Source organism: Balaenoptera physalus (genome assembly GCF_965194825.1).
Source record: "Balaenoptera physalus genome assembly, chromosome: 13".
NCBI classification, from domain to species: Eukaryota; Metazoa; Chordata; class Mammalia; order Artiodactyla; family Balaenopteridae; genus Balaenoptera; species Balaenoptera physalus.
Window position 1 is genome coordinate 12,401,394 of NC_138892.1, and position 15,000 is coordinate 12,416,393.

General features: G+C 44.6%; 1 protein-coding gene across 2 annotated transcripts in view; it reads right to left on the minus strand.

The window, feature by feature from the left end:
• Positions 1-15,000, minus strand: part of LOC309641106 (apolipoprotein L6-like) — a 274,531-nt gene that overhangs the window by 236,508 nt on the left and 23,023 nt on the right. Inside the window, exon 4 of one of the 2 annotated variants that reach the window (XM_082420821.1) lies at positions 12,687-14,264. In XM_082420821.1, coding sequence (XP_082276947.1) covers positions 14,139-14,264 — 126 coding nt within the window. In that variant the 3' untranslated portion in view covers positions 12,687-14,138. Of the gene's footprint in view, positions 1-8,037; positions 14,265-15,000 lie in introns of those variants that run through there. The other variant, XM_082420820.1, reaches the window with a different exon arrangement.

Sequence of the window (15,000 nt, forward strand, 5' to 3'; positions counted from 1 at the left end):
GAGGAACTCCCATGCAGGGGCTGGGGGCTACTTACCTTTCTAGTTAAACTTGATGAAGGAAGTTACCTGCTGTTGCATTTGCAAATGGGGACCATTGAGAAGGTCTGAAGATACATCCTGATTAATCTAGCAACACCGTATGGCCTCCCAGGGCTTCTGGTTTTCATTTTTCTTTTAAGTAAAATTTGTTACTTCTTTGCATTTCGTGCCAACTTTATTTCCTTGATACCTTAAATTGTTTTGAGGCGATTATGAATAATATAACGCTGTGTTTTCTAACTTGTTTTTTTACTCTATAGAAATATTATTCATTTTTAATACTTCCCTTTTATTTTGCTGAATTTTTCCTAATTGTAATAGCTAAGAAATGAATATTTCATGAACACCTAATGCTGGTTTTCTTTCCTGTTTTTTCAGTACTTATTTTTCTTATTTTGGTTCCATACTTTATTGGGTTAGCTTGAATTCTTAAATTATTTAATTTTATGAAATTGACTTCCAGTATTGTTGGCAGCTAGTTTACAAAAACCACTTCTCTTCATGAAAAGGCAGTATGTTTTATTCCTAGATTTAAATATTTTATTAGGATTAGGTGCTGAATTTTCAGACTCTAAAGAGATGGTCATAATTTTCCTTTTTATTTATCCCATGAATATAGTATATTATGTGCATAAATTTCCATATATCAAATTATCCTTATATTTCATGGAAACCCCAACTTTGTCATTGCAGAATTTTGCATCAGTATGTTGTAGATTTATATTTTCTATTAGTGTGTTCAGTATGTTCATCTTAGAGCCACAAATGATAATGAGCTATAGTTGTCTTTCCTTGTAATCAAGGTTTATTATTAGTGTTATATTTGCTTCACAGAATAAACTCAGTAGCATATTGTGTTTTCTATTTCTGGGACAATTTATGTAGCATGAAAATTGCTTATTTTCTGAAAGCTTAAAAATCTTACAGATTTCCTTACATTTGCCACATCTTCACGGGATGCTTTTGATTTTTTTAAGTTGTTAATGTGAGTCATAAACGTGACTTCATTTCTCTTCCCCACTCCTGAAAAATGGCTCTCCCAGCCCACCTCCACGCCTATTCTTTTTTGAAGACTTGAGAAGTAATAACAAACCCTTGACATTTCAAACTGCACTTGGTTCTCATTTTCTGTAAACAGGTATCTCTCAAGTCCTTTGAAAAGGCATTTCACAGAAGTTGAAATACAATGGCCAGTAAATATATGAAAAGATGTTTAACATCATTAGTAGCCAAAAAATGCAAATTTAGACCTCATCAAGACACCATTTCTTTGATCATTTTGGCAAAAGTAAAAAGAATGAAAGCATCCTATGTTGCTGAGAAAGACAGAGGGGTGTGTCCACCCTCAGACACTTGGTTGAAGCATAAAATAACTTCCGGAAGGATGATGTGGAGTATCTCACAACATAAAAAGTACCTACGCCTGAAACTCAATACCCTCCCTCTAGAAATTCATCCTACAATGGCATGTACACAGAGAAACACATGTAAGGATGTTCACCAGTTCCTTGAAGTGGTAAAAAGAATGGAAGCAATCTGAAATATCCGTGCAGGGGGACTGTTTACATTAAAAGACATCAGTATTAAATAAACGCTTATGTATGTCTATTTATTTGTTTATTTATTTTTGGCTGTGTTGGGTCTTCGTTGCTGTGCACGGGCTTTCTCTAGTTGCCGTGAGCGGGGGCTACTCTTCGTTATGGTGCACGGGCTTCTCATTGCTGTGGCTTCTCTTGTTGCACAGCACAGGCTCTAAGTGCATGGGCTTCAGTAGTTGTGGCACGTGGGCTCAGTAGTTGTGGCTCAAGGGCTCTAGCACACAGGCTCAGTAGTTGTGGCACACGGGCTTAGTTGCTCTGCAGCATGTGGGATCTTCCCGGACCAGGGCTTGAACCCATGTCCCCTGCATTGGCAGGCGGATTCTTAACCACTGCGCCACCAAGGAAGCCCCAAAGTAAAGGCTTATGGACGTGAAAAAGAACAAGGCAAATCTATATGAACTGACCTGGAAAGAGACACAGGATATATTAAGTAAAAGAAAAAATGTTGAAGAATATGATCTCGATTTTTTTTTAAGTATTGAACATGTGGCAGAAGACTAGGGGAAAATTCTGGCAGGAGATACAGCTGAGCAGGTTGCCAGGAGGGAAGACCCACACCTGTACCTTTCACTCATCTGTCTTATTGAAATTTGTTGCAAGAATCATGTGCTGATTTCATAATAAAAACCAATACGGTAAAAAAAAAAAAAAAAAAAAGCGACATCTTTATGACTCACTCGTTTAGCATTATAAAATCTCCAACTTGGATAAAAGTCATTTAGTGCAAGGAACACTGCTGAGCACCTAGTAAGACAAACAAAGGTTGGATAAATTGTTGTTAAATATTAATATTGTCATCTATTTAAAAATTTATATGTGACAAGTTTTTCTAACCTGTTATTTTGGCCTTTTGTGGCATTTTATTTCAGAATATCTCTTGTAGGCAGAAAATTATTCCAATCTGATTTTCACCCAGTTTGATACTCTTTACTTATTAATGCTATTAATTATTATTATTTATGGTCATAATTGTTCCACTTTGATTCGAGTCACCCTATTTTAGGAATTCTGCTTTTTATTTCTTTACTCTCTTTTTATATTCTTCACAGGCAGGCATGGTGAATAGATTTCAGCATGGCTGCTCAGAACAGCTTCTGGAAGGTAGAAATGTCTCTGCTTTCTTATCTACATGTACCTGGTAAATGACAGTTACTGGGGACACATTAGAATAAGGGCTCCTAGTTCATGATACTACGTTTTTTATGTTTAGAATCATGATTGACTCTCTCCCCTATCCTGGCCTAGAATAGATCATGGGGAGAGAACTCTATTTTATTTGGGGGAAGAGGGGAGTGGGGAGTGAATAGGACTAAGGCAGAGAAGAAGCAGAATCAAGTCAAAGGATGGGGGTGGGAGACCCATGGCACTGAGGCGGTGGTGCTGGGTCTCCAGGAGATGGGCCGTTTCCTTACCGTTTTAATAAATATTCTCTGAGACGTCTGTGATTTATACATAGGAGTAGAGGTGAAATAGAACCCTGACTGTGTTTCACCACTTTCCCAGCTAGTTTCAGGAGTCATCCTATTTCCTGTTCCATCACATTTCTGCAGCTACAACGTATCTTCTGCTGGGAAAGCTCAGAATATCCCACTATCTGGGAAGAAGCTTGCTTTGCCTCAGTTCTCCCAAAGAAGGCATCAATCATACTCCTCTGGCTTAGATTTCCTGACACTGAGGGGCCACATCTGGCCCCGGCCGTGGCCACTCAGGCCCGCACACAAATGCGGGGAACCCTATCTCTCTGCTTCCTCCTCCATCCTCAAGGAGTGGTTGCTGGCTGAGCTTCTCTGCCTCGCGCCCTCATCTCTCCTCCCTCCCTTCCCTGTTCACCAGCTGGAGGCCAGTGCGCTCCTGGAACCCGGGCTTGGGCTTGGAGGGAAGGAGAGGCTCTCTTGGACTGAAACCACATAATTAAATCCATTTCGCTACAGACTCTACTCTGGAGATTCAGGTCCAAACCAGGAGAAGAGGATGTGCTTTCTGCTTTCCCTCTGCCATTGTCTCTTGTGCTAATACCTCCGTCAAGGACCACTGAGTAAGGAGGTATGGCTCGACCAAGGCCAAGTTCAGGCACTTCTGGGGGGTCCTGACTGCACAACCAGGTGATGTCCTCCAAACTGACCACAGAAGGCTGCCAGCTGAGAGTCGCAGGAGCCAGAGGGGGTAACACAGATGTTGCATTCTGCTCTGAATATACATTCTGATTTGGGGTTCATAAAATATGGTCCCTGTAGCTAAGGGACCCAGGATGAGATGTCTGTAATTGTAGGAAGGTCTCATGGGAAATAGGGCAGGCATGGGACATCAGACCCTCACCTTCACTTTAGGAGCTGGGATCACCCACATCCAGGGCCCGAGTCACTCCCCAATCCCCAGTGTCACCAGCTATAGGTCAAGACAGTGCACTGTGGTCAAAAGAATTTGCCGAGGAAAGGGGAGGGTTTCCTGGGTGGATTCCAGGCGGGGCTGCAGTCATGGTGCCTCCGAGGGATCCTGGGCATTTCTCTCTCTACAGATGACAATGGGTCCTGGACCAGAAGAGATGCAGTTTCACCCCGTAAAGGAGAAAACAGACCCCATAGTCATTCAGAGAGGCAGTGGCTTCAGACAGAGCTGAGACCTAGTGACTCAGGCCTGGGAGTTCACGTGAAACCCATGGAAGACGGTGAGCTTAGAAGGGGAAAGAGAGCTGAGGATGGAACCCTGGGGAAGGGAATTAAAGACTCTCAAAGGAAGTTGCCCAAGAGGCAGGAGAAGTAAGGGGAAGACTATTTCCTCTGACGTCAAGTCTCTCCTGGCTCCATTTTAATATGCTGACGCTCAGAAATTTCTGCAAGAACTTCTGGTGTAAAGCTATCAGTGTCTCTTCTCTTAGCAATTATCCAAAGCAGCAAAGACATGATACAGGCACCATCTATTAGAAATTAGGAAAACTAGGTAAAATAGATTAAAAGGATGCCAAAATCAATGGGAAGGATCAGGGTTTGGGGAGAAAAGGGGAGAGGATGCTGATAATTGCAGATTTCAGAAAAAGTGGGCGATGAGTACAGGTTTCAGGAAAAAATGTGTCTCTTCAAGAGGAGGGCATTCCCACAGTGCAAAACTAAAATCTCCCCCCTCCCTTTTTTGGCTGTGCCACTTGTGGGATCTTAGTTCCCTGACCAGGGACTGAACCCAGGCCATGGCAGTAAAAGCGCTGAGTCCTAACCACTGGTCCGCCAGGGAATCCCCTAAAATCCTTTTTTTTTTAATAGTAAGAATAAAGTTCTCACTAAATCTGGATTGGTTCCAAGGAGCATTGAAGATAAGACTAAATGAGTAAACATAGTAAGACAAGTCATATTTGTAGGAAGTAATTGTTTGTCCTCGAGACAGGAAGGAGAAAAGAACCTGCATTGTGAAGAATCTGAAAACTGACCAATTCCGTTGCCTGAGGAGAAATAAAGGCTGAACACTCATGTAGAAGGTTCTAGATCAGAAAGCACAGTTCTGCTAGTCTAGAACACAGACCAGGCTTCTTCCCTATTTGAATCTCCCACAAAAAGCTGGCCCATGAGAAAAAGCAACCAACACAAGGTCCACACAAAAAATATTAACCCAAGGGCTTCCCTGGTGATGGTGTGGTTAAGAATCTGCCTGCTGGGCTTCCCTGGTGGCGCAGTGGTTGAGAATCTGCCTTCCAATGCAGAGGACGCGGGTTCGAGCCCTGGTCTGGGAAGATCCCACATGCCGCGGAGCAACTCGGCCCGTGAGCCACAACTGCTGAGCCTGCGCGTCTGGAGCCTGTGCTCCGCAACAAGAGAGGCCGCGATAATGAGAGGCCCGCGCACCGCGATGAAGAGTGGCCCCCACTTGCCGCAACTAGAGAAAGCCCTCGCACAGAAACGAACACCCAACACAGCCATACATACATACATACATACATACATACATACATACATAAAAAGAATGTAAGCAGACAAGAATATCATTAAAAAAAAAAAAAAAAAAAAAAAAAAAAAAAAAAAAAAGAATCTGCCTGCCAATCAGGGGACACGGGTTCGAGCCCTGGTCCGGGAAGATCCCACATGCCGCAGAGCAACTAAGCCCGTGCGCCAGAACTACTGAGCCTGAGCTCTAAAGCCTGCAAGCCACAACTATTGAAGCCCGTGGGCCTAGAGCCCGTGATCCGCAACAAGAAAAGCCACCGCAATGAGAAGCCTGCGCACTGCAACAAAGAGTAGCCCCTGCTCGCCGCAACTAGAGAAAGCCTGCGCACAGCAGTGAAGACTCAATGCAGCGAAAAATAAATAAATAAAATTAATTAATTTAAAAAATATATATTAACCCAAGAACAACAAAAAACAATCAACCCAACTGAAAAATGGCAAAGCACTTGAATAGACATTTCTCCAAAGAAGATATACAAATGGCCAATAAGCACATGAAAAGACGCTCAGCATCACTAATCATTAACTGCGATGCAAATCAAAACCACAGTGAGATACCACCTCATACCCAAAGGGTGACTCATAAAAACAAAAACAAAAAACAAAAATCCCAGAGAATAGCAAGTGTTGGCAAGACTGTGGAGAAACTGGAACCCTTGTGCATTGCTGGCAGGAATATAAAATGGTGCAACCACTGCCAATGGTACAGCAGTTACTAAAAAATAATAAAATTATAATGACCATGTGATCCAGGAATTCCACTTCTGGGTATATATCCAAAAGAACTGAAAGTATGGTCTAGAACAGATATTTGTATATCCATGTTCATATCAGCATTATTCACAATAGCTAAAAGGTGGAGACAACCCAAATGCCCATTAATGGCTGAATAAAAAGTGGTCTATCCATACAATGAAATATTATTCAGTCTTAAGAAGAAATTAAATTCTGACAAGGCAAATACATGGATGAACCTTGAAGACATTATATTAACTATTAAAAAAATGATTAAAGAAGAAAATTTAGGTGATACAAATAAACTTTATTTAACACTTCATGAAGCAGACAGCATCCTTTTGGAGAAGTGTAAAATGGAGTGGAAGACAAGAAACGTCTATAGGGTAGAGAACAAAGAACAAGGAAGAAAAAAACAAAATATCTGATTGACTGAGGCCATATAGTCGACCTTGTTTGGGGTGAGAAGGCCCAGAGTTGGCTTGGTGTTCGGGGTTCGGCTGACTGGATATACTGCATTTCTGGTCAAGCAGACCATTTACAGGAACAGGAAAGTTATCTAAGTTTCAGTTTACTGACAGGCACCCCAGGCAGGAGTATCTTGAACCTAGAAAGTTATTTCAACATAACTAAGTGAAATAAGCCAGTCACAAAAGCCAAATATTGTATGATTCCATTTATCTGAGGCACCTAGAACAGTCAAAGTTAGGGACTTCCCTGGCGGTCCAGTGGTTAGCACTCTGCTCTTCCACTGCCGGGGGACCTGGGTTCAATCCCTGGTTGGGGAACTAAAATTCTGCGTGTCATGTGGTGTGACCAAAAATATATATATATATTCAAATTTATAAAGATATAAAGTGGAAGGGTGGTTTCCAGGGGCTGAGGGGCAGGGAGAATGGGGAGCTAGTGTTTAATGGGGACAGAGTTTCAGTTTGAGAAGACAAAAATGTACTGAAGATGGATGGTGGTGATGGTTGCACAACAATATAAATTTGCTTAGGGCTTCCCTGGTGGCGCAGTGGTTGAGAATCTGCCTGCCAATGCAGGGGACACGGGTTCGAGCCCTGGTCTGGGAAGATCCCACATGCCGCGGAGCAACTAGGCCTGTGAGCCACAATTACTGAGCCTGCGCGTCTGGAGCCTGTGCTCCACAACAAGAGAGGTCACGATAGTGAGAGGCCCGTGCACTGCGATGAAGAGTGGCCCCCACTTGCCACAACTAGAGAAAGCCCTCGCACAGAAATGAAGACCCAACACAGCCAAAAAAATAATTAATTAATTAAAATTTTTTAAAAATTTGCTTAATGCCACTGATGAAATGATGAATTTTATGTGATATATATTTTACCACAATAAAAAAATTACAAGACAAAAAGGAAGATAGTAACGACAACAACAAAAACAAACAGCAGATTAAGAACACGCACCAGGGGGCTTCCCTGGTGGCGCAGTGGTTGAGAATCTGCCTGCCAATGCAGGAGACACGGGTTCGAGCCCTGGTCTGGGAACATCCCACATGCCACGGAGCAACTAAGCCCGTGAGCCACAACTACTGAGCCTGCGCGTCTGGAGCCTGTGCCCTGCAACAAGAGAGGCCGCGACAGTGAAAGGCCCGCGCACCGTGATGAAGAGTGGCCCCAGCTCACCGCAACTAGAGAAAGCCCTCGCGCAGAAACGAAGACCCAACACAGCCATAAATAAATAAATAAATTTAAAAAAAAAAAAAAAAGAACACGCACCAGAAAAGTGAAGCCAAAAAGCTGATGAAAATCGTGAACCATTATTTTGCAATTAATTTTCTTAAAGTTAGTGAAGCAATTTCCTCTACAACGCAAGGTTATAAAACAGAGATCTGAGGGCTCAAGGGAATCACAGCCAGACAACATGAGGAATTCACTGGAAACTGGTAGAGCTTAGGAAAGAAAAGAAGAGAAAAGTAAATCTGTCACAAAAGCAAATGCTTACTGGAATTCATACAAGAAATGACACTACTTAAAAAAACAACAACAACTAAGCAACACCAAAGACAGAGATGAGAAAAGTAAGCAAAATGAAGTGAAAATGAAATGCTAAAAAGGTTTGGCAAAAATACATGAAATAAAGGCAAGACTCCAACGTACGCTCATTGGAATCCCCAAAGAAGAAAACTGAGAAATGTGAACAGAACAAATATCTAAAGATAAAATGCAGAAAAAAAAAAATTTCCATAATAACCCTCAGCACAAGAACAACCGAGCAGCAGCTACAGAAGCTGCAAGGATAGAAATCTTCAGAGGGTCTGCAAGTGGGTGTGTGTGTGATAATTTTGTAATTTTCATTTTCCAGGATAATTTTTGGCATGCTATTAGTTCTCAGGATTATAGAAGAAAAGATGTTTTGACTCACGATAGCTTAGATTTACTTCTTAGAATTCATCTGGAAACTGACAACGGTTTTATCTTTCAACTTTGTATTCAAAACCTATTTACCTTTTACATGTTCGTTATAAGAGATGACACTTCAGATAAGCAAGAGAGAGGATACAAATCTCTTTTGCTTCCACCACTCACGACAGTCACCATACAAACGAGTATTTTGACTGGCACATTATTTAATAAAGGACTTTACATCCATTTTCTTCCATGTTGCTCCAAACAACATGTAAGGTCAGTGCGTTTATGTTCCTCACATCTCACAGCCAAGGAAAGGCTGGCTCAGTGGGGGGAATGTACTCACCCAGGCATCTCTCCCGGTGAGCGCAGCACGTGGATGCAGGTTGGTCCACGTTTTGCTTCTATGTTGTGTCCCCACAACTTCAAGACACATCTCTAACTTTGGAAAGTGAGGCAGATGTGATGAGACAGCTTTGAGCTGTGTTTCCAAGGGTCTGGGCCACAGCTGACCACCGTCTGCAGTGTTGCCTGGGCAGTGGACAAAGCTCTCAGGAAAAAAATAGCTGCTTATCACCAGGTCGGGGGAGGTGCATACGTATTTTGGCCTTCTCATCAGGAAAAGGGCTCAGATAGTGAACAGGTCAGAGGAAAGAGTGTATTTACCTTGGACCAGAACCATGTCCGAGGACAGCTCTGCCCCCTCCCTCCCTTTCAGCTGCAGAGAAAGGATGTTCCAGGGATGCCGAGGCTTCCTCATGGAGCAGCACTTCTCAGACTTAACGTACACACAGGTCCCCAGGGATCTTGTCTGATGGCTGATTCAGTTTCAGATGACTGAAATTCTGCACTTCTAACCAAACTCCCAGGAAGCTCTGCTGTTGCCAGTCCTAGATCAAACTTGGCAAGAAATGCTTCTCAGGATGCCCCTGGCTTTCAAGTCCAAGTCCAGGCTTTTTACTATGGCCCCTATGGTCCACTTGACGTGACCCCTATTTCCAGCCTCCACCTCCATTTTCACTTCTGCATGGTCCCCTGATGATCACAAGGCCCATATCCAGAAAATTTAAAGAACTCCAACAAGTTCATTTAAAAAAGACAAATAGTCCAATAGAAAAATGGATGAGAAACTTGAATAGGCCCCTCATTCCTGCCCATTGGAGGGCAGACAAAAACTCACAAGGTAGAGGGGGCTGTTGTTGACCACACTGGGAATCCAACTGGGCAGAAGCCACCTTCAGGGAAAGCCTCAGCTGGGAAGCTGGCTGGGGCATTTGTGGAACTCACAGGAAATTGCCTCTGGGGCTGATCTTGAACTTGGGACATCCTTGGAACTCATAGGAAGTTGTCTCTGGGGCTGATGTTGAGCTCACTGGCTGTCCACCTGATGACTGAGCTCCACTGGGATAAGGAAAGAGGCCACACCCTTTCCCCTGCAGTGTGCCCTCTACTGACAAAGCTTAACCCAGAGCTAGCTGGCAAAGGAGAACGGTCAAGAGGGTCCAGTGCTGGGTCCCAGGCAGTGCACTTAAGGGTGGATTTGGAGCGGAGAAGTAACACATTGATACCTGGCACAGGGACAAAATGTTAATGGTTGTGAATCTGGGTGAAAAGATACGTATGGGAGTTCTTTCTACTATTCTTGAACTCTTCTGTATGTTTGAAATTACTCCTAAATTAAAGAACTTAAATAAAAGAATACCATTAGCTGAAACTGGCCAAAATAAGACATTGGGGAGGATGATTTCTTGATGTTAAAAACTGCACTGGACTCTAGAAGAGAATTTGATTTTGGTCTTTGATTCTTTTGGACTTTAAAAGATTTTGATTTCTTTTAATTTTTAAAAGGTTAGGAAGTAACGGAAGGAACCAAACTTGGGTCTGCTCACCCATGCGCAGTAAAGTCAACCTACTGACACCGAGTTGTGGTGAAGGAAAGTGCAGCGTTCACTGCAGGCACCAAGCAAGGAGTCTAGGCAGCTAGTGCTCAAAAGACCCCAACTCCCCAAAGGGTTTCAGGGACAGGTTTTTAAAGACAAGGTGAGGGAGGTGGGTGGTGCAGTGTGTGATCAGCTCGTGGATACTCTTCTGATTGGTGGGTGGTGAGGTAATCAGGAGTCAACATCATCAACCATCTGGTTCTAACGGGTCTGGGGTCTGCATGCTTGTGGGTAGCATGCAGTTAACTTCTCCCACCTGGTGGGGGCTTCAGTATCTGCAAAACAGCTCAAAGGACACGGCTCAGAGTATTATCTATAGCCACTGAGAAGGAACGAAATGTTCTTGACTTTGTTTAATGGCTAAACTATTATTATTTTGTCTTGCTTGACTGTTTTCCTTTCTTTTTACATTTTCTCACTTCTCTGATTAATTTATTCTCTGGAGCTTCAGGAAGGCTTAGGAGGCTAAAGTTCTTCTACAGACAAGAGGCAGGCAGCGGACACTGGGGGGTGTAGGGGGAGTGTATCAAGGGTGCCTGGTAGCTGATTGCTCCCTCTCACCAGGGCATGTGATTGCATGCGTCTTCCTCCTCTTCCTAAACTGTAGATTACACCTCAGAACTAATAGGTTTCTCAGAACTCCTGACTGACCGTGATGGAGGGCCTTGTACCACCTCGGGGGCACTCATGAAGAACCCCACTTAACCCAGAAGAGAGAGGAGGACAGTGGTGGGTGTGGGGTTGCCCTGGGTAACACAGGGAGTTGATGGGCTTCTCTTGGCCAAGAGGGCAAAGACTTAACTAGTGGGGAGATGAAATGAGCGGACGGAGTTTGTTCACCAGAATTCCAGGTGATGTAGAAGAGCATGCTTCCGGGAAGTAGATCCTGATAGGGAAGCAGCTGGGTGCTGAAGGCATTTCAGGGAGGAAGAGAGCAGAAGAGCTGCTTGGGCTGTGAGGCAGGAAGTATGGGCCAGAGAGAGGGGGCAAGAGGAAAGTCTTTTTTCCAGAAGCTTCTGCCCCTGTGGAAGAATCTGGGAACCAGAGAAGCCGGTGACGAGGGAAAGCTGAGCCTCTCCCGCCCCCTCTGGTGCTGGCTCAGAGCATTAGTAAGGATTCTTCAAGTTTCTGTCAAGGGTATTTTCTCCCAGATTGCTGTGAGCCTGGCGCTGCAAATCTGCACCCAGATGGAGTCCTGGATTTTATTCAGGCTACACTTATTTCGTGGCTGAAGAAACCAAAACTCAGAAATGGGACCAGGCAAATAAGTGTCAGAGATGAGCCTTGAAATTCCATTCTGATTCCTTCTTTTCTTTTTTTCTTTGAAACTTTCTACAAAACAAACAAAACCCCAAGCCTCGTGACTACGTATTTTGTGCAGGTATTATTTTTTTTTATTTTTTAATTTTAAAAGAATATTTATTTATTTATTTGGCTGCATTGGATCTTCATTGCGGCATGCGGGATCTTTCATTGCGGCGAGTGGGCTCTTTGTTGCGGCGTGCAGGCTTCTCTAGTTGTGGCACGTGGGCTCCAGGGCCCACGGGCTCAGTAGTTGCAGTGTGCAGGCTTAGTTGCCCCATGGCATGTGGGATCTTAGTTTCCTGACCAGGGATCAAACCCACGTCCCCTGCATTGGAAGGCAGATTCTTAACCACTGGACCACCAGGGAAGTCCCTGTGCAGGTATTATTATTGACAATGTTTATTCGGAACTTTAAGGATGCTCACGCACACGAAGAGAACAATATTAAATGGGGCGAAAGCTGTTTACTTACTGTTACACTCATGAAAATATTATAACAGCAACAAAAGCAGGAACCACATGGCCTGGGATGACTACTTAAAACCCCTAGATCATAAGAGAGTTCCCATAGCCCATCCTAGACACCAGCACCAGCAAAGGCACATGACCCAGTCTTGACCAATCAGAGTGGGTCCCTGGACTTTTGCCCCTCCCCTTTCCATGTGGGAGTCCCCAGCTGGCAGCAGGCACACCTAGAGGTGCTGAGGCCACGGCGCCTGAATGTGGCGGAAGCCTGTCTGAGAAATGGAAAGACAGATGCTTGATGACATTTTTTTTTAAATTTAATTAATTAATTAATTTATTTATTTATGGCTGTGTTGGGTCTTCGTTTCTGTGAGAGGGCTTTCTCTAGTTGCGGCAAGTGGGGGCCACTCTTCATCGCGGTGCGCGGGCCTCTCACTATCGCGGCCTCTCTTGTTGCGGAGCACAGGCTCCAGACGCGCAGGCTCAGCAATTGTGGCTCACGGGCCTAGTTGCTCCGCGGCATGTGGGATCTTCCCAGACCAGGGCTCGAACCCACGTCCCCTGCATTGGCAGGCAGATTCTCAACCACTGCGCCACCAGGGAAGCCCTTGATGACATTTTTATCCTCTGGATCCACACACACCTGAAGCCCACTGTTCCCCTAAGCTTTTTAAGTACATGAGCCAATAAATTCCTTTCTTTTTCATATGCCAGTTTGAATCGGTTTTGGCCACTTAACAAAGTGATGACTGATATATGTCTAATTAAAACATTGTAGGTACAGTCAAGAGAATATTTTGCAACATGGAAAAGCAATGTCTATAAGAACTCTGTGAAACATGGAAGGGTAGAAAATATTGCTAAGTGAAAACAACAAAATGGAAAGTTATAGATCTGTAGGCAAATGAGGGAGTTGAGAATGTAAGAGAAAGAAAACTCAGTGGGTTACAGAAAAAAAATCTACTCTACAATGCAGCCTCGAGAGAGGGTCCCCAGCAGGCAGTAATGCCCAAAGCAAGAAAAGCACAGGAAGAAAATTCTCCACCAAAATACCAGCACCCTTGATTGGGGCCTTATTTTTCCCCCTATTCTTTACTTTCCTGAATTTTAAAAAGTTGTATTGAATGTCCATACACTACTTTTAAAATAGCAGCTGAAACATAGAAAAGAAAAAAAATAGGTGTAAGATGGGTGAACGGGGAAGCCAGGAGAGTTCCTACAGGTTCCCGTGTCTTGAGGAGCTCCAAGAACTTCTGTTGTGGGGAGGATGGAGGGGCTCCTTCCTGATGGGAATCAGGCTGAGCAGGTTCCGGTGACATCCTTTTATGTGCAAACCCAGGATCTTCTCCAGAGATTACTGCCCAGGTCGGGGAGGGGGAGGACAGAGAGCCAACACAAGCTGAGTTGATACAAAAGAGAGAACACAACATACCCTTCATTCCCGGAGCCCTGCTGTCTGATGTCAGCACTTAATATAGAGCCTGGGGTCAAACAATACACGTTTCACAATGGCTGACTCTGAATGCGAGGGAGGGAGCAGGGGCGCTGGAGGAGTCCAGGAAATGAGTTACACACATGAAGGAGGGAGGGATGGGACAGGCTGACCTCCCTTAACTTACAGTGTGACACTCACCGCTGACAGCGCCCTCAGGACCCTCGTAGACCTGTCAGCTGCTGAGTCTCCAGGCATTGCCTCTGCCAACCTTACCCACCACCGCCGTGGTCCCCTTTTCTTCCACTCAGAGGCCCCTGGGCTCAATTGTCTTCATCCTCTCCTGTCCCCTGGGATCCTGCTTTCCCATGCCTGTCTGGTGGCAGAGGTAAAGTCCCTATGGTTTCTTCCGAAGAGGAGCTCACAGGCTTTTTTTCTTGGGAGAGTTTCTGGAAAACACACACACACACCAATCAAAGGAAAGCTACAGAAGGCTCCTATGCAGCATGGCGTGGAGATCCATGCAGCATGGAGGGCTCAGAAGTCAGGCTCCCGGGCTGTCATCCTGACTCTGCCTCCACATAGTCGCAAGCATTTGGCAAGTTACATTAAGCTCGCTTATGAACACCACAGTCTTGGGGGTTAAACAGCAAAAATGTATTTTCTCATAGTTCTGGAGGATGCAAGCCCCAGATCGAGGTGCTGGCCAATTGAGTGCCCAGTGAGGACTCTCCCTGGCTTGCAGACGGCTACCTTCTCGCTTTGTCCTCACAGGGCCTTTCCTCTGTGCCGGTGCAGGCAGAGAAAGAGAGAGCCCTCTGTGTTTCCTCCTCCTCCTATAAGGACACCAGTCCCCTAGGATTACGGCCCCACCCCTACAAACTCACTCAACCCAAATCACCTCCCAAGAGCCCCATCTCCAAAAAGTCACCTTGGGGCTTAGGGCTTCTACATATACATGTTAGGGGGACACGTTTCAGTCCCTAACACTCCCTGTGGCTCAGTGTCCTCTTCTGTACAACTGGGAAGACCCTCTTCCCAGCACATGGACCTCAAGGAGCATCGAGGAAGAAACGGAAGCCATGACCAGGTCTCTCCAGGACTGGTGCCACTATCTCCAAGATGAACTTGATACCGTTTGGACCTTCAGGGCCACCAGATGCCCCATGTCCTTGGGGACATCCA